At 37.8% G+C, this 20837-nt stretch overlaps 1 protein-coding gene across 2 annotated transcripts; it reads left to right on the top strand.

Moving 5' to 3' along the window:
• Window positions 1-158: 158 nt before the first annotated feature.
• On the top strand, window positions 159-20381 carry LOC122867267 (alpha-N-acetylgalactosaminide alpha-2,6-sialyltransferase 1-like). Of its 2 annotated transcripts, XM_044177827.1 has the most exons (9): window positions 159-317; window positions 539-851; window positions 1286-1448; window positions 4247-4409; window positions 15071-15209; window positions 15300-15403; window positions 16330-16413; window positions 16828-16927; window positions 17652-20381. In XM_044177827.1, exons 1-9 carry the CDS (start codon window positions 217-219, stop codon window positions 17859-17861), a joined length of 1377 nt encoding a protein of 458 aa, XP_044033762.1. In that variant the 5' UTR covers window positions 159-216; the 3' UTR covers window positions 17862-20381. The 2 variants fall into 2 exon arrangements, with proteins under 2 accessions (XP_044033762.1, XP_044033763.1); XM_044177828.1 differs by lacking the exon at window positions 539-851 and having other exon boundaries at window positions 176-317.
• The last annotated feature ends 456 nt before the right edge of the window (window positions 20382-20837 follow it).

A 20837-nucleotide genomic window follows, 5' to 3' on the forward strand; every position in this document is an offset into this window, starting at 1 on the left:
ACAAATCCTGCAAGGTTACTTCTGCAAAACTTCCCATTGTTGTGCAATAAACCATATAATGTACCATTGTGAAGGTATGTGTGTGGTTCCTGTTCTATTGTGTATCTCTTTATCAGTAAGCTATCCAGTAGCCCTGCCCATTACTTTTGCTGACAAGGTGTTAAGTGCATACACACTCTTTATTTAATTGACCAGCAAAGCCTACAGTTCTCAGGGATGGTGCTCCAAACCTCCAGGATTTTTTCTTTGCTGTTTGTGATCGCAGTTGCCATTGTACTTTTAATTTTATCATGGGGATATTTATCAACAAGCATCAGGTAAGTTGTCCTTCTATTTAGTCTAGAGAAACATTAAGGATAAAGAAGGAAACTTAACACTAAGATTTTTTAATCTGTAATATTTTCTGGTACATTAGTTCTTTTCTTTAAAGAAATCTGTATCAGCACATTTCCAGTTACATTATTTTTATTAAAGTCACTTGCTAATTCTCATATGTTGCATCTATTGCTCTTTTGTTTTTTTTCAATTTCCAACTCAGCTGGACTGCTTACTCAGAAAATAACAGACACCAAGATGAAGACAGTTTGCTTAAGAGTTACATTGAACTCTGGGTTAAAAAAGGAAACTCAACCCATCCGCCTGCTGTGTTCACCACAACACATAAAGCAAAAATTGCTGATTCCACAAAAACAAACCAGGTGACAAAGCTAAAAACTGATCAAATGAGAGCCTCTACACATGGCGCTGTGGCTGAGACTCCCATACCCGTCCTTTTAAAAAAATCCTTCAAGAAGCTTCCTCAGTGGGATTTTGAGGATGTTTATAACCAGGATGCCCCACCCAGACAGACAGTAAGCAAGTTATGACAAGATAGTACATTACTTATAATAATGTAAATGTAATATAAATGTATTAACTTTGTGGGTGTGGGAAAATCTGTCTGATGGCGGCACAGCTGTGTGTTCACTTGTGTGTCTTTGGTGTGACCTGCATGGATTAGATGTTTGCTTTTCCCGTGAACGATTTCACACAGTATCATTACCTCTAACTACAACCTATTATATTTCATTTGGGTTCTGACTGACATTCCTCTACCTGTTTGACTTCTCTGTCACCTGATTTTTATTTTTATTATTTTAATTTTTACAGCTGTTTCTTCAGCTGTATCTATTAAATCATTGATTTCAGCCAGATGAACAAAGTGGAAATCTAATTTTATATATTTAGTTGTTTGTTTTCCTGTTAGAATTATTTCATAATTTAATATTTAATCCTTTATTCACAGACATGTGCCCAGTCTCTGCGAAACTCTGAGGATGAGAGCTTCAAGAAGGCTTTCCTTCCCAACATACGTTTGTTTCTGCACAAAGACAATTTCAACATGAGCGAGTGGAACCGACTTTCACATTTTAACAACCCTTTTGGTTTTATGGAATACCAGTATAACGGTAGGTGTTTGTATGTGTCTGTGTGAGACAAGTGTGCTGACACTGTATTTCATAAATACTGTGTGGTTGCTGGGTAATGGACATATTTATCATGTACACTTTCATTCTTCTGGATATTGCCAAAGTACTCCTCACATTGTTTTGGCACCATAACCAAAAATGTGACAAATCGAGGCATGTTGTTCCATTTGACATGTGTTGGGATTCAGGTAGGGTGGATTTGGTTATTAGCAAAATATCAAAGATATTTCTGAATATTAATACAATTATTAAAATGGAATAATGATTACAGGGCACCACCTTGGGATTAGGGACCAATAACCAAATGTGAACAACAGTCTCAAAGGTGGATGTCCACCTAAAAATGCTGATATTTAAAGTACTATCTTACATTAATAATAGTGGACAGTGGAGGGTGAATCCGAGCACTGACCGTCACAAACAGCTATTATTACAACAAATACAAAATATAACCACAGGGAACTGCTCTTTAAAGGTACAATAGAGTTTATTTAACCATAGCACTGATTAATAATCATAACTTCAGCCAACAACCACTATCATCTATTCTAAACACAATAAGCATTGGACAATCAGCAAGCATGTAAGGTGTGTGTTTGTGTGTCTGGGACAATAGAGAGGAGGGGTGCAAGGAAGATAGCAGACGTGACCACAGATCCAAAATGGCAGGCAGGCCTGCGAAACTCAAACAAAGGGGAGAGCCAAAATGGAGGACAGGCTTGTTGTCCACAAGATGGCGTGAAGCGTAGCTAGTTATGCTACCACGCTATTTGGGTCATTTGAGATTTGTGAAAAGGTGTGTGGGTTAGTGAGGAGGAAAGAGAAAGAAAAGCACGCAGAGTAAGGCACAAGAGATTTCAAATGCCGTGGTAAAGTACAAAAGCTGTCCCTTTATCACACAGGAACCCGGCAGCCAACTTTCTTTCAACAGCTGAGTCACTAACTTGGTCTGATAAAGCACAGCTGTTAGCTTCCACAGTGGCTACAAAACTAACACAATTAAACGGTCCAGCTGCGTGGTCCCAATACGTAATGGAACACACTAAGCACAAAAACACACAGCAGAAACAGGACATGGATTATTATATGGAAGGTCACAATCAGGATCCAAAAGGTTGTTCAGCAAACAGTCTGTTGCTTGTCCAGCGAGTTAAGACTTTACCTAGGGAGTTAAAGTTCACGTGATGTGTCCCCTGAAGCAACCGAAGTTACAATGGAAAGACAGCGAGTGGTCTGTGTGCTCTGCTTTTATAGAGGTGATGACGCCATGGCCAGAGCACCAGGATTTCCTGCGCCCCTTTGGCTTCTTGTCCAGTAGGAATCTAGGCTTTGGATCTAAATGAAATCTCACGTCAGGGTGTGAATTAACAGCTGGTGGAGATTTGGCACCATTTCTATGAGTTCAGGCTTTTTGGTTTCACTACAGCCTCTGTTCTTTGTTCTCCACACATGGTGAGGCCCAACACATGCCTGTTGGGGAAAAGGGAAAAGAATGATGGGGAAAGGTTGCTAATAATTTTCTAGGTCTGTCAACTTCATCATAATTAGAAAGTTTATTTAAAGCTGCTCTAAGAAATATTTGTAGCCTATATTAACAATGGATAAAATGACTGTAATGTGAAAGAGGTCGCTCATAGTGATGAAATTACAGACAATTATCACCTGAATCTGCAGTTCCCTATAGTTTTACAGACGGTTTTAGCATCTTTCAACTCATTGTTTTGGTTTTATGGCCCTTTACTTTAAAATTTAACTGTTTTCACTCTCACCGCTCTCATGAGCAGCTTTTTCAGTGAAAAAGCTCTAAAAAAAAAAACTGAAAAAAAACCTGTACTCAGCACCAAACCATAGAGAGACAAAGTTAGCAACTAGCAGATATTTTTCCTCAGGAGTTGGTGGAGACCAAAACAGAGCTAAAAGGAGAGTGAATATTTGACTAACAGGTGGGCATAAACACAACTTCAAATGAATGCTAATTAAAGTGCTTGCTATAACAACTTTATGAGGTGATTATATGTTAATGTCGTGCTTACATCTTGTTCCGCTGCCCCCAGATGGCCAAAAATTTTATTACTGCAGGCTTAAAGTTTCAGCTTTTCGACATATTTTGTGCCTATGTGACCACAGTTTTAACTTCCAGACTGAAAGGTGGTGGTTGAATACAGTAGTGAAAAGTAAGTAAATTTACTTAAATACTGTACTTACAATTTTGAGGTACTTGTACTTTACTTAAGTATTACCATTGTATGCATTTAATACTTCTACATTTTGAAGGAAATATTGTACATAATGCACCCAAATATTGGGTATGTAAAGTCTCTGCACCCCCCCACAGGTGTTTTCAATAACTCTGATTAGACCTGTAGTCAGGTAGTCTAGTTAAGTACAGCTTTGTTGGGAATTACGTGATTTCACCAAACTCCATGTATTAATCAATTGATGTTAATTTGCATTTTCTTTAGCAATTTTCTGGAAAGGTTTGTGCTAAATTTGTATGGAAACTTGTCTACTGACAGTGTTCACTCTGCACAACAAGTACTTTTACTTTAAATATTTTAAGTAAATGTTTCTCTTTTTCTTTTACTTCAGTAATATTTTGAATGCAGGACTTTTAAAATAAAAATCTCCGTAAAGCCAAGGGGAGCTGCAGATTTGGGTGATAATTCACTGTAGGTTCATCACTACAAGCAATCATAGTCACAGAAAACCTTCTTGTTGTAAACTGTTTTGCAGCTTGTGTGCGCATTTTTTCATGTTTTTTTATTTTTGGTTTGCAGATGTGATGCCTTCATTGAAGTTGATCCCAAAGCCAAAAGAGCCACTACTCCTTCCAAAGCCAGGCAATGGAGGGTGTGTGCGCTGTGCTGTGGTGGGCACTGGGGGGATCCTCAATGGCTCTAAAATGGGGAAAGAGATCGATGCTCACGATTACGTCTTCCGGTAAGAAAGACGGAGAAAACAAACCTGTCAATTTTGTTTGTTAGTCATCTCCTGGCAGGCTATAAGGTTTCAAAACAATTTGACAAATAATTTGTGGAAGGGATTTTGAAGATCATATATGTGTCATTTATAATTTCTTTGCTTCACATCTATCTGAGGTGATGGCTATCAGGAGCTATGTTAGCTATGGTGGGGATCCCATAAGGCCTTGATTTGTGTACACGTGCATAAACTTCATGCACCAATTATCCTCTGTGTTTGTCACCAAGGTAAGCACAATTGAATGCAATATTACAGGGAGAAAAGTGAAACCAGGCCAAAGGGGGAAAAAGGGAATATATACATTTAAGCCCTTTCAAATAAAAATATTGTGGTTAGGATTCATTAGACTTGAAATCAAATAGGAATGTGAAGAGAAGGGAACATCTCACTCATACTTTGTAGGAGGGTCTTTATATCTTTCAAAAGCACGCCACAGCGTCGAGGCGAGTTTGCCTGCTCACTGTTCCAGGAGGTGTGACGTGTTGCCCCCCAGGAGCGATATAAAGCAGCAACAATTGATTCAGAACTATTAAAAAGAGATTTCTTGTTCTTCCCTAAGAAATCTAATAGGAAATGTGATGTCTCTGGGCCCCTTCCCTTCTCTGCAACACATGGAGACATGAAGTTCTCTCGTCAGCTTCACCGCTGGCTGAAAGGCTGCTGTAACTTTATGAATATCAACTAGACAATCTTAATGTATGTATTAACAGATCCACACTTCTGAGATGAGATGGCATTCATCTTAATTCAGAGTTCAGAGTTGTTATCTACAACCATGTGTGAAATGGTAGAATCACCGAAATGGGAGCCGTCAATCATGAAGCCTCCTCTCACTGAGTGATGCCCCCAGGTGAACCCGGGTTAAGAATATGTATAGCCTAATATTTGAAAGAATACATTAATACATTACTTTTCTAGTAGGTTATTTTTATTTCACCATTTTAATTCTACTTCATTCTCCACTTTATTTTAGTGTTTACTCACTTCCTTTTATCAGCTCACCTTGCTTTTCCCTTCAGTTCTCTCTTCTCTTCAGTCCCCACATTAAACAGGAGACTCTCTCTCTGTGTGTTTCTCTGCAGAGCATGCTATTTTCTAGAACCACAGATATTGTGGACAATAATTTGCATATTACCACTCTGAATGGACAGAGTATTGAGAGGGTTTCGGAGTACAAATATCTTGGTATCTGGCTGGATCAAAAAGTTACGTTTAAATTTCACATTGAAACAAAATTGGATATTTGTACAGAAACAGAGCTAATTTTCCTATGCTCAGTAGGAAGAAGATAATTGATGCTGTCCTCTTGTCTGTCTTGGACTATGGTGATGTTGCCTATAGACACGCCTCTGCCTCCACTCCTAAACTGCTAGATTCAGTTTATCACACCACCCTAAGATTTATTACCGGTGACAGTTATTCTACTCATCATTGCATCTTGTATGAAAAGGTTGGGTCGGCAAGACGGAACAGGCATCGGTTTCTATTTATTTATAAAGCTCTTAATGGCAACTTGCCACAATATATCACTTCCTTATTAAATTGGTCCCACAGCCATAATTTGACTTGTTCAAGTGATTGGTTGATGCTCGATGCCCCACGTGCAAACACTAAGATTTAAATACGTAAAGGTTGAATGAATAAACTGTATGATGGCATCTCCATTAAATCCCTCCTATATTTACCACCTGTCAACAGTCAGTCACAAAGCCTCACAATTCTTCTTCTACAGTTAGCTTTACAGTTTTTATTTGAGGACATTGGAGAACAAATGTTTGTTTTAAACTATTTACTGACATCTGTGAGATTGCGGCTGGGCTAAAACCAACTCTCAAACTGCCAAGAGCATCAGTCGTGGATGTCAAGGTTGTGGATGGAAGCGTTGTTAGCTTCTCTCAAATAGTTTTCATTGCAGCCTCCTTGGTGATTCAACACAACCTGCTGTATATTTATTTATTTTTTCAAAACATGTGAGCCAAACCTACAGCAGCTCCTTGATGTCACCTATGGGCTCCGTCCTCCAAAACTGTTCAAGGAGTCACCTTTAACTTTTATTTATAGAGCCCATATAAAGTATTAAGCCTTTTTGGACTTTGTTTATGTTTTATTGTTTTATGAAATCAATTCAGTTGAAAAAAAGTTGATAAACTGAAAAAGACTTCTCAGCTGTGAACATCAGGGCATTGCAATATTTCCTGTTTTTTTCTTTCAAACTCTGGCAGTGTGCGTGAACAGCAATTTCTGATTATGGATTAAGATCAGGACTCGCTCCTCCAGAATATTACTGTCGTTTTTAAATAATTCCTGTGTATATTTTGCTTTTTTATTATTACATTTCTAAACACAATTAGCTGTTGGAAATCAGATATTATCTTTGAGCCATATTTCCCAATTCTGCCAGTTAACTGAGGAGCTAAAAATTTACTGTGGACTTGAAGGAGAAGTTTGACATTTTGAGAAACATGCTTATTCACTTTCTTGCCTGGAGTTTGTTGAGAAAATTGATACCACTCTCATATCTGTAGGCTGAAAATGAATCTACCACCAGCAGCTAGTTAGCTTAGCTTAGCATAAATATTGGAAGCAGGTGGAAACAGCTAGTCTGGCTGCCTGCTAAAGTTTGTCAAAATATGTGATATACTGCACTGTGAATATGTGACAGCATTTTTTAAAAGGTTTCTTTTGGGGAGGCATGTTATGCTGACAGTAGCGATGACGCCCTGTGTGAAGCACTTTGTAACTTGGATGTTGAAAAACACTCTATAAACACTTAAATTATTATTCTAACAACAGTGATGTGAGCAATGAGCGTAAAACAGTTAAGTTATTCACTCTTCAAAATCATGCCTTTTCCTGTATAATTTGACTGGCAAAGTAGCACCAGACACATTGCATTGGTAATTGCCACAAAGGTAGACCTGTGGCTGAGATAAACAACATCATATAGTGGAGTAGAATCATCACTGTTCATTTAACTGTTTATTTATAATTTGTTGTATAAGAGAAAAAGATCAACAGGCTTTCATAAGAGGAATTGTCAGGAATTATTTCTTCAGTAGAAATAATTTCTATGAAACTGTTGAGTATGAGGTCTGTGGATTATCCAGATTGACAGGTGTATAATTCCTGTAAAAATAAATTGTTATACTAATGTAATCCGGAGGGGGGATTGCCCCTTTTTTCTGTTTTCACAAATAGAAGAAAGGTTTCACAAATCTGTTTCAAAATGTCTACTTGTTGATCTAGACCAGGTTCCCCTTAACCTCCACAGTGGAAGCTGTGAATTTGACGTTAACTTCAGCATCTGACCTTTTAAAGAGGACTGTTTGTATCATAGTGATGTTGTTGCATGTAGAGGCAGCTAAACTGTATATGCAACCTCATTAATTTGTTAAGTAAAACAAAGTTAAGACAACCTGAAAAAAACACATGATGATAGAGAGATAAATTCCAGTTAAAAAGAGACATCATTGGTCCTTGGTGCCATATTTACAGTACCCATACTACTTAACTTACCCCTTCTGGATATACACTGCCATATATTCATACTTCAACTGCTGTATATTTGAAGAGAATAGTTTCATGACCTGCATTTATTTTATATGGCACTTTTATACAAGATTGATTTATTGATCATTTTACAACACAGGGTTGTATAATGAGATTTTGATTGTAGTTCCCTTTATGCTACTCAAAAACAATTGTTATGTGCAAAAAATATATACAGTAGTTTGGTGAATATATATTAAGTGTTGGGATTTACAATGGCTAAAGGGGCACCAAAGCCATCTGTAGGTGGAATCAATTATTTATGATTATATAAATAATATCTTTAATTAATATAGTCCTCGGGGACGCCACTCTTCGTAAAGAAGATACATTATAGCCAATCAATTGATTGAGTCTCATATAATATTCTAATTTTGAACACATTTGGAACTCAGATTAATAATTCAATTTTTAACTATAACCAAAATGACCATTAATAGCAAGTAAGTTGAAGGATTTGGAGTTCATCATAGAAGAGGTTGGCAAATTATTCACTCTTGTGCAACATTTTAGAAACCAGTAAAATTATACACAAACATTTATTAAAAGATAATAAAAGCAAAAACGTGAGTGTAAATAACTAAGTGTACATGTGTACTGTATAGGATAAACGCTGGCTACCAAATTAACCTAACAGTGAAAACACATCACAACAATAAAACTCCATGAACCAAATTAATACATATACATTCACAAAAGTAACAGTCCTGTGCTTAGCCGTGTACTCTGCTATGCTAAGTTATGCCCAATTATATGTTCGGTGGTTATGTTATCAGTCCGTAAAGGAAGAAGTTGCTTTGAAGTTGCTGTTATTATCTGCCGGAATGAGCCAGGCAGGGAAGAATGTTGGTTCCGATTGAAGGAAAGTCCTTGCTGTGAGTCCGTTTGTGCAGATGGAGGAACTGGTCATTCTGTCTGTTGTTCTCCTTGCAGTTAGCTCGCCGCTAACTTCGTTAGTTGCTTCTTAAAAATAGCTGGCAGACTTTGTATAGTTGCCATTGGCGCTAAGCTTTGTTGCAGAATTCTTATGAAGGCCCTTGCATCGCTGCTGTAAGATAGAGTTTTCAGCACTGCTGTGTGTCTGCTCCAAGCAGATACACTGGGAGGGAGACAGCAGTTTAAGCAGACCCCTTTAATTGACCTGGTGACACGGGTCACAGGTCAGACTGACCAATCCTATCTGGGAACTGGGTTCATGGGGGGAGTTTACACCTCCAGGGATTCTGGGAGACTGAGTTCCATGGCTCTCCTTTGTTTACAGAACAAAAGAGCATGCTGTCTCTTAATAGAGTTCAGTTAAAATCACACAAATTAATGAATTCATCTGTGGAGTCCCAACATAAGTCATAGAAATTAAAGCTATTTTACATGGTAGTGTGTTGAGGATGAAGTAAGGAGTCTCACAGCCTGAGGGAAGAAGCTGCTATATAGTCTGGTGGTACGACAGTGGATACTTCTGTATCTCTTGCCAGACAGCAGCAGGGTGAACAGGCTGTGGCTGGGGTGGGTATTGTCTTTTAGTATCCTTTGGGGTCTGCACAGGCACATCACAGATATCACTGATGCTCGGTAGGTTGGTACCAATGATCCTCTAAGCGGTTTTAATCACCTGCTTCAGAGCTCTCCTGTCCTGGGCCGTGCACATCCCATGCCAGTTTGTGAGGTTTCCAGTCAGGATGCTTTTATATTGCTTCTCTGTAAAAGTTAATAAGCACTTGGCACAGGAAATTTGCCTTCTTGAGTTTCCTTAAGAAATACAGCCATTTCTGAGCTTTCTTGACCAGGGTCGAGATGTGAGAGGACCATGTCAGGTTCTTTGTGATGTTGACTCCCAGGAACCTAAACTATTTACCTGCTCCACCTCAGTTCCACTGATGTAGACAGGGGTGTGTGCCTTTGCCTCCTTTTTTCTAAAACGATCAGCTCCTTGGTTTTACTGACGTTGAGCAGTAGGTTATTCTCTATGCACCACTCTGCAAAAATTTTGATCTCCTCCTGATATGAAGTCTCATCATTGTTTGAAATCCAGCCAATGATGGTGGCGTCATCCGCAAGTTTCACAACAGAGTTGTCTTCATGACAGGGGCTGCAATTATGGGTGTACAGTGTGAATAGGAGCACACAATATGCCAATGTATTTTATACCACTGGGGTTCACTGTCTGCCTTGCAGTTTACGGACGAACCAGTCTACCTCCTGAGCCACAGCCACCACAGCCTCTTAGGTGAAGCTGGTCTAAAAGTCGCAGGTCTCCGGATAATTTAATTTAAAATGTAAAACCTGTGTGTTCATTATAACTATAATGAGCAATGGCTTTAGGAAAGCTGGAAAGCGTAATTTAAGTGACTCTCTGGGATTATATTTTACTTGTAGGATTAAATAAAATGTTTTTTGCACATTATTACATTTATTTTGAGATGTGATGTCTTAGTGATGCAGTTACACATAATTTGCTGGTAATTTTACCCAGATCATTTTTATTACCCATCTACAGGGTATCTGTAGGTCTTGAAAAGTCCTGAAAAGCATTGAATTTAGTTTTCTCAAAATATAGACCTTTGAAGGTATTAAAAAGCTTTTGTATTCAATACTCTTACTGTCACTACGTCTAGCTAGTAGTGACGGTAGCTAGGAAGCTCATTGCCTCATAAGGTTCCAGTGTCAATTTTAGCAATGAATTTAAATAAATCAATTCTTTTTAATTAGTTAATCTATCCATTTTCTGCCCCTTGTCCGTGTCCAGGTCACATTCATTCAATTTATTATATTGTTAGGAATTGTTGTTATATACTGTTGGGAAGTACTGAAAAAATGTGATACTTTGGTCAGTTTGAAGCAAGCATTAAATTGCATTCTATGTGGCATTAAAAAGTCATAAATTTAACTTGGTCAACCCTGCAGAAACCCTGAAATATTTCACATGCTAGTGCCATGACCCCAGTTTAGTCCACATTTGAGGTTTTTTAGCTGTTAGTTTCCAATTGTATAGTCAGATAACCTGTCTATTTGTAGAGATGTTTCTGGTTCAGAAACTCTGTTTAGCATATCAGTGTTCAGCACTAAGTCAGATTCCCAGTCATAGTCATCAAGAAATTCCAGTAACAATTTCGTCATTTTAAGTGACTCTCCTTTGTGCCTTGATGAGACAGTAATAAGCTTTTCTGTTGACAGACATTTTGGCTCGACATACTAGGAGGAAGTACAAAAAATAAAGGTAGCATGCCAGTGAGTAAGCTGGCCCAAAACTGTTGCACTTAAATGGATTATTTATAGCCATTGTTAATGTTATTACGTAATCCTGTGCTTTTCCTACTATGACATGTCAAAATGTCTGCCGTGAGAAAGACCTATTGTTGAAATCTCACTGGTACTACTTGTCTGTTCTTAATATTAGGGACAAACAACAAACTCTGTGAGAGAGGTTTATGTAAGAGTGAAATATTACTTTTGAGAAACACCTCTACTTAATCTGTCTTGAACTATCTGTCACTGCATACTATCATAAAATGAAGATGAAGTTTACAGTAAACAAAGACACTGATGTTACCAAGATGATGTGTGTGTGGTTTATGCTTGGCACTGGGCGTTGCTGAGGACGTTCAGCTGGATCTGTTCCAGTTCCACATAGCAATTGTTCTTTTCTCCACTCATGGCCTCAGATAGACCAGACTCTAAACTGACAATCAGCAATCAGCAGTGCCACCCTTCCTACCATGCAGGTCATTCACATCTTTCTTACAAATCAATCAAAGGCCCCTTTTGCCCAGCCCAAAAAATGTAACCTCTCCAGTCTAGCAGGCAGTACAGATGACCGTGAGTCAAAACAAATAGCACGATTCTTCCGTCAGGTCTTCGCACTCACAAACCTGTACCTCAACCTAGATGTCACTTGTTTGTGTTTAACAACTCAAGTTCAAATTCTTTATTGTCATATGCACAACAACTACAGTGAAGCAGTCATTCTTAGTTCTCAGGCTCCCTCCAACAATGCTCAAACAATATGTATAAAAAGAAAATCATGAAAACAAAAAGACAGAATCTAAAAATGTATGTGCAGTTCATTCAACCTTCTTTTAAATCTCGAGGAATCATTGAGGGCATGCCCTCATTTTCAATGATGTCGAGATTACAAAAAACAATAAATACACACAAAAAATAGGTAACGAGAAAACAAACAGCAACAGAACACAGTTAAAAACAATTACATTCAAATGTGGAGTAGTTTGTAATCATGGTTTTAAATTGACCTAGAGGTTGTCACAGTCTGTCATGTTCTCTCCACCACATCAGTCACTCTGCACTCCCTCACCTGAGTATTAATTCCCAGCACCTGTCACCCATCGCACACCTGCACATAATCAGCCACTCTACTCCCTATATAACCCAGCTCCTCAGCTCAGTCAGGGTCCGGTCATGTTCATATGAAGGACAGAGCATCGCAGTCTTCCTACGAATGCTACACGGACTCATCCACTACGCTACGTTGAGTAAACTACCACTTGGAACCCCGAACCCCGGCTCCCGTCTGTCTCCAGTCTCCTGAGTGTGTCACTCTAACCTCCGGCTCCTGTGTGTCTCCAGGCTCCTGAGTGTGTCGCCCCAGTGCCCACACTCTTCCACCAGCAGTGAGAGAAAGGACAGTATCAATACCATCCTATATTACCTCTGTGTTGCAATAAACTCTCTCAGTCTCTTACCATTGTCTCCGGTTGTTCTGTCCGTAACAGAGGTACAAATGTGTTGAATTGTATTGTGTGTTGTAAAATGTTCCAAGTGTGTGCAGCACAAAAACCAAATGCAGTTTCCCCAAATGTAGTGGTTGCATGCGGGGCATCAACCAATCACCTGATCGAGTCAAATCATGACTGTGGGACCAGTTTAATAAGGAAGTGATATATTGTGGCAAGTTGCCATTAAAAGTTTTATAAATAAATAGAAACCAATGCCTGTCCTGTCTTACTGTTAGAGATGACCACCCAACCTTTTCATACAAGATGCAATGATGGCAACATCACCATAGTCCAAGACAGACAAGAGGACGGCCTCAATTATCTTCTTCCTGCTGAGCATAGGAAAATTAGCTCAGTTTCTGTACAAATATCCAATTTCTTTGTCATAGCTTACTGACAAGTGTGTCAACATGAAATTTAAACGTAACTTTTTGATCCAACCAGATATTAAGATATTTGTACTACGACGGTGTAGTCCCTCATTCGTCCAGGAGTGTTCTATCGTAGAAAAGTTTTCAGTCGTAGTCATCTGGCAAATGTTTTCAGAATCAAGACGTTTCAGCTCCCATTCGGTAGTCATTCTCAATTGTGGAAAAAAAAATGGGACGCCCTCAGGAAGGAATCTGCCTGAGTATCTGTTAATAGCTAGTTTTACCTGAAACTGACCTAATTGTTTCCAAGATGGCCCAGTAATCAACAAAGTTAAAAGAGCCCAAAAACAGGACAAAAGTGTAACAGAACCAAGAAGGAACGGTGTCTCCAACCCTTATGTATCTGGACTGTCTGAAAAACTACAAAGAATCTTTAGACAGCACGATGTTCCTGTCTTCTTTAAACCAGGCAACACTTTAAGACAGAAACTCGTTCACCCTAAAGACAAGTTGCCCACACAAAAACAGAGCAATGTAGTTTACTCAATTCAGTGCAGTGAGGGAAAACTGCAAAGAACGGTACATAGGTGAGACCAAACAGCCACTTCACAAAAGACTTTATCAGCACAGACGACACGCTAACTCAGGATTACAGAGCGCCGTGCATTTGCACTAAAAGCTACAAACCACACATTTGAAGACAGTGAGGTGAAGATTCTAAATAGAGAGAAGAGTTGGTTTGAAAGAGGTGTCAAAGAAGCCATTTTTGTGAAAAAAGAGAACCCCTCTTTGAACAGAAATGGTGGTCTGAGATTCAATCTGCCCAACATTTACCACAGTGTATTAACACCTTGGTCACGCCAATCATATGGTAATCAGGTACTTAACAGTGATGAGGGAGGTGCAGCCAGAAAACAATAGGCCTGATTACTGATTACTGGACCATCTTGGAAACAATTAGGTCAGTTCCAGGTGAAACTAGCTATTAACAGATACTCAGGCAGACTCCTTCCTGAGGGCAGGGCTTATATAACACAGAGTAGCTTAAATTTCTAGTTCCCGTCCCATTTTTTTTCACAATTGAGAGTGACTTCTGGATGGGAGCCAAAACGTCTTGATTCTGAAAACAGTGTCCAGATGACTACGACTGAAACCTTTTCTACGATATTTGTACTCCAAAACCCTCTCAATACTCTGTCCATTCAGAGTGATAATATCCAAACTATTGTCCACAATATCTGTGGCTCTAGAAAATAGCATGTATTTAGTCTTGTTTGCATTCAAGACTAATTTCAATTTAAAAGCATCTTACGATTTGTCAAAGGCTTGTTGTAGGATTTCAGTGGCTGAGTGGGCAGTATTTGCAAAACAATACAGAACTGTATTAAGATGGCCATTACAATTTGTTATAAAGGATGTAATATTGTTAATATAAATTGTGAACCAGACAGGACCCAATATTGAACCTTGTGGTAGCCCTAAACATATAGACAAAAAGGAAAACAATTAAAGCATTAAGAAAATGTAAAGTACACATAATGTATACATGCATAATATGTGTTAAGCATTGCATTTCATATATTCCTATTTCACCTGTCCATGAAATATAAATATATACATATGTGCTCTGATAAAGCTACGTATATATGCTCAGTCAGTCCTTGTATATATAGTTAACAATACGTAATCTCAGTCAGAGGTTACGTATTGTAGACCTGTATGTGTGTTTCTTGTTCAGCTGTTTCTTTTTTTTTACCCATTTGCCTTTTGATTAATAGCTGTGTTTAACAATGATAATCTGTTTTGCATGTAAGGAAACTGACAGCTGCTGACAACCTCCTTGTGTGTTTTACAATAAACTTGATTCAGATTCTTTGTGGGTATCATATAAACTCTTTTTTTAAACTAATAAAAATTCAACCACATGTTGATTTATGAAGGCCACTCTTACATTTCGTTTGTGTGGCAGGATGAACGGTGCAGCCATCAAAGGTTACGAGGAAGACGTAGGAAACAGAACATCGGTGTACGTTCACACGGCCCACTCCATCACTACGTCGCTGTATTTGTTCAAGAAGTACGGATACACATCTGCCCCGCATGATGAGGTACTCAAATTTGATTGACAAGCGTTTAATATTGTAATGGATTGTACCACACACATAGACACTCATCTGTCATCCTCTTCCTTTTGGCAGGGTATAAAATACGTGATGATTCCTGAGGGGATGAGGGATTTCAACTGGCTCGAGGGTCTTCTCAAAGGAGAAAGGGTCTCTGCTGGCCCATATCACAACAAACGGTGAATAACAACTCTATATATATTATTTAGTGGAGGATAACATGCACACACAAACACACATACAGTAGATCGAGTGCTGGAACATATTGGATTGGGCCTGGAAACGGGGTAATATCTGATGCAAGTGAACATTTATTTTTAAAGTCATTTTAGTTATGAGTTACTAAACTAATGTACAAAAGGCAAGCAGGTCTCAGTTAGAACATTTTATGGAGATTAAAAGTCATGTTAAACTTTCACAAGATGCACTGTACGCTCCTTTGTGGCTCGGCCAGAAAACTCCCTTCAAACATCAGGCGATTTAATTAGGTAATTCCAGAGGCGAAACTCATACAGTGTACTTTGTGAAACGTTACAACCCACAGTGTCAGCAATAAAAGTTAATTGTCAAGTGTTTATGATTTCAAGAACAGCTTTGTAACATCTTCCGTGCCCATTCTTTACCTTCTTAAGAGTAGCATCACTCTGTTATGTTCCTTAGCGTCCTTCGTCAGTTTCTCACAATATGTTACCACTTGTGTTGTATGGAGTCTGGAATGTGCCCCTGCAATAATTATAGACTTTTTTGGTGTTAAATAAAAATACATTCAGAAATTGATACATTTTTTAAAAGCTATAATACAATGATCATTTAAGTTTGCATTTTAATGTTGAAATTTAAAATTCTGGGGTGGGGGAGCAGGAAGCACAATGCAAACAATAACAAATAACATTTTGCTCTCCACTCCACACTTGACTCAATAGAGTGGATCATTCACTGACATTTTCAGGTAAACCTGTATTTAAGTGCACTGGCAAGGCCAACATCCCCCCGCAGCAGATTAAGCCCAGAGTCTTGTATTGTACAAACATGAACTGACAAAGCACATGTTTCAGCATGTCATAGTTTCGTTATCTCTATTGACTTTTGTTTTTTAACCCTCCAGGCCATGGACGTACTATGGTGGGCAGTACAATGAGAGCCGCTTCTATGTTCTGCACCAGGATTTCCTCAGATACGTGCGGAACAGGTCAGCCTTATTTCCTTTGTATGCTTTATAATAATAATGATAATAACTGTATTTGTATAGTCATGCAGAGATGCAGCCCAAAGTGCTTCACAAAATAGGATTAAAAGCTGAAAACAAAAATGAAAATAAACAATAACAATAAGTACAAATGTTTGATAACATTACAAACAATAACAATAAAACCAACAGATAAAAATTATACAAACAGCAAAAGTAAAGACTTGACTAGGTATCCCATATAAAAATTTAAATTCTCAGGTCAAAATAAAGCTTCTTTAACTTTATGGTTACTTTGGAGTCTGTAGTTTGACTTGTCTTATAGATAATATGGTTATAGCCATATACCTGTATACCATATAGGTATATATGGTTTTAATGTACATATCTTCATTTGACATTGTTCTTTGCCTACAGGTTCTTAAAGTCTGCTCATCTGAATAATTCATACTGGGCGATAGTCCGACCAACCAATGGGGCATTCGCTCTCTTCCTGGCTCTGCACACCTGTGACACTGTAAGTTAATATTACTTAAACTTGTCCAAATGCCATCTTTAGGTATCCACGCCTAAATATGAAGTATACAGTATACAATAATGAATACAGACAGTTCATCAATTCTTAAAAGAATAGTTCGACATGCAGGGAAATATGTTTATTTGCTTTCTTGCTGGGAGTTAGATGAAAAAAACGATACAATTCTCATGGCTGTTCATTAACTATATAGCTAGACCCAGCAGGCGGTTAGCTCAGCTTAGCAAAATATCTGAAAACAGGGGCAAACAGCTGCCTACCAGCATCTCTAAAGCTCACTAATTAACATCTTGTTTGTTTAATCCGAATGTTAACCAAAGTGTAAAAATGACTATTTGTGGTTTTACTGGGGGTTATGTGCGGGACTATTTCTTGGCCGGGTGTAGTGATTTCTTAAAACCACAAATTGTTGGTTTTACTCTTCACGTTTTCAGAACTACAGACAACATGTTACCTTGTGAGCTTTAGAGGTGCTGGCTGGCGGATCTTGTTACCTTTAGACAGAGCCAGGCTATGTGTTTACCTATGTTTCCAGTCTTTAAGCTAAGCTAAACTAACCATCTGCTGGCTGTAGCTTCCAATTTTTCAGACAGACATGATTTTGGTATCGATCTTCTCATCTAACTCTTAGCAAGAAATTTTAACAAATCTTTTCTTGGTGTGAGTTATTCTCAATCGTCCCTGTTCTCTGTTTTGTCATTCTCAGGTGAGCGCATATGGATTCATGACTGAGGACTACAAGAAATACTCTAACTACTATGTTGAGAAGAATATTAAAACCCATGTCGTTTTCTACGCAAACCACGACTATATCCTGGAGATGAATTTGTGGAAAAAATTACACAACAGCAAAATAATGAGGCTATATCAAAGAACAGACTCAGAAACAGGGACAGAAAAACCGAAGCAACTCTGATACACTGAGAATGGCAGTAATGGCATCAAGAACTTCATTTTCATTTAAAAAAATTCTTATTCTTATTGTTTACCCTCCTTGGAAAAGATAAGGAAACTCAAACCCTGCGAGACAATGTGTCACTGTCCAAATTAGGTGTGTGATAAATAGGGGGCTTGATCTGGTTTATACCAGAGGGGTTTTCAGTCCAGGTCTGACAGGGAGTGGAAAACAATACACCCGTGGTTAACTAATTAAATGAAAAACTGACATAAAGTTGTCTTAGTAAGGTGTTTTTCCACCTGGACAAAGCACAACTAACACCCCTCTCACTGTGCAGTTTAACAGCACAACAAACTACAGCCTCCAAAGTGAAAGAAAGTTTAATCAACACCTCTGGTAAAACAGTTTCAGACATTATAACCTTAATGAAAGTAGGATTTATAAAAGGCTGTTGTATTACTTCTTTGCATTACTGCATTACTTTTAGCTAATCTTAGCAATTAGCTAGTTTGCAGGTGCCGAGTCATTCATAGATATCAAAATAGCAATATAAAAGTACCAAATATACAGTATCAAATAATGGATTTGTAATGGAATATCTTTACATTTAAATAAAGGATCTTAAGAACTTGTTCCACTGCTGGAAGCTACACAGATAAAAGTATTGGTCATGCATGAAGTCGGCTGCTGGAAATTCTGGAAATACACATGATTAATATAATGGAAATATATGGCACTCAGCTTGTGGTGCTCAAAGCGCCAAAAAAATGCATTTGAAAAACTGGCACAAATTTGGGTTTTTTAATCTCATGCCACTTTCTGCTTCTACTTCGACAGCTTTCGTTCACTTACTTTACAAATTAAGATTTTTGCACACCAAACATATGAAAATGTACAATTGGTAACTATTTTAACAATCATGTAGTAATTTTTCACTTCTAAAGTTCAGAATTTTTACAAATCAAACAATCAATCGATTAATCGAGAAAATAATCAGCAGATTAATCCATAATGAAAATAATCATTAGTTGCAGTCCTACACAGGGCCCATTTTTCTGCTTTGAGTACTTTTACTTTTAATACATTTTCCTGATTATACTTACATACTTTTATTTAAGTAACATTTTTAATTCAGAGCTTTTACTTGTGTATTTTTACAGTGTGGTATTAGTACTTTTACTTAAGTAAAAGATCTGAATACTTCCTCCACCAGAGGTATTTCCATTTTCTGCAACTTTATACTTCTGCTTCACTACATTTCAGAAGGAAATATTGCACTTTTTGCTTCACTACATTTATTTGACAGATGGCTACTATACTTTACACATTGTGATTTTACATGCAATCAATACGATGCATTGTTACAGATTAAACTATACAACGGGATATAGAGTAGTTCATATTAACTCAACCATATACAACATTTGAATGCTGCTTACATGTCACGTAATAATAATCCAATCATATCTTTATGATAATGTAACACTGACAATCCACAGCATAATGAGTACTTTAAGTACTTTTTTCTGACAATACTTCTGTACTTTGACTTGAGTAAAATTTTAAATGCAGGGCTTTAACTTACAAAGGAATATCTTTATATTTAAATAAAGGATCTGAATACTTGTTCTACCACTGGAAGCTACACAGACAAGTTGGTATATGCACAAGGTCGGTTGCTGGATATTCTGGAAACACACATGATTAAATGTCCCAAAACGTCAGAGTGATTAATCTGTTTGCTGGCTGTTGAAACCAGTTTTAATGCACCTTTTGTCACATACCAGAAGGCTATATCATACGAGTCATGTGCACAGAAACAGACAGTACACGTATGTGTGATGATGGACAGTCTGATGAAGCTTCAAGTCGTCTGTGATGATATTTGATTGATTTATTGCGTTGGGAGTGCTTTTTGTGGTTTGTTTTACATTGTTCAGGCGCCACGCTACTAAGATGAAAAAGTTCACAGTTCAAATACTTTCTTTGGTTACTGTTGTTGTGGTTGGATGCCACTGCTTACCATCAAAATATACCATACACCAGATATATGCCAGATGTCCTATGTTAGTACAAAAATATTAGGTTTTCTTACTCATAAGAAAATGTGTCAGTATGGGATTTAATAATTATCAGCTGCAGAGGATCATGAAAAAAGTCCAGGGCTGTGACTAGATCGCTAGTCACAAATAGCAGCAATTCTGAATTGAAAGGGAGGTTTTTTTTTTATTTTGGGGATATTTAAATTTTTTCACGGGTTACTTTTGTAATTGTCATTCTTCATTTATTTATTTAGTGAGTAAATATGGTAATAGAAATATACTATGTGGAAGTTAGGGATAATTTATTGCACTTGGTGTCTGTGTTTATTAGCTTCTATGTACATTGTTGTATTGCACATTCTGGGAATGATGCAAACACTTATATAAATGTACTGTATACTGTATGTGTGTGTGTGTTTTAGTATTGTTTTTTCATGTACTTTCATGCCTTTGTATTTTAGAGTTTAATATCTAGATTTAAAATGGGCTAAAAATACTTCCTCCACTTTGTTGTTTGTTGTTCACGTAATATAACACATAATATACTTAATTCATTGCTCAAAACGCCAAAAAATACAATTGAAAAACTGCCGCAAATTTGGCGCATCTTGGTTTCTCCATACTGCCTCTTTTTAAAAATGTCCCATTCTCATGCACCATTTTAGATATCATACGCAAAACAGAAATTGCAGCCAAGTAGAAGGAAGCAACAGCAGATTATGTTTCTGTTAATATTTCCTTGTTTGCACGTGCATCCTTGTTTTTGATTTGATGGAACACGGTTGATGTTGATCCGATGTGGGATCAGCTCACTGAAATAATAGTCCTTGTGTAACACAAGTCACTGTAAACATTGAGCAACACCCATATTCAACAACTGCAGCATGCTACCGGCGCCAAGATTTCTGACGAAATGAGTAACCAGAAATCTTCATAATCCTCAAGAACAACA

This window comes from Siniperca chuatsi, linkage group LG20 (genome assembly GCF_020085105.1).
Source record: "Siniperca chuatsi isolate FFG_IHB_CAS linkage group LG20, ASM2008510v1, whole genome shotgun sequence".
NCBI lineage: Eukaryota > Metazoa > Chordata > Actinopteri > Centrarchiformes > Sinipercidae > Siniperca > Siniperca chuatsi.

Bases quoted from the DNA above. Each gene is read 5' to 3' on its own strand.
- LOC122867267 (XM_044177827.1), top strand. From the start codon at position 217: ATGGTGCTCCAAACCTCCAGGATTTTTTCTTTGCTGTTTGTGATCGCA. The intron at 852-1,285 runs GTAAGCAAGTTA...CTTTATTCACAG, and splicing joins ATGCCCCACCCAGACAGACA to ACATGTGCCCAGTCTCTGCG. The intron at 15,210-15,299 runs GTACTCAAATTT...TCCTTTTGGCAG, and splicing joins CATCTGCCCCGCATGATGAG to GGTATAAAATACGTGATGAT.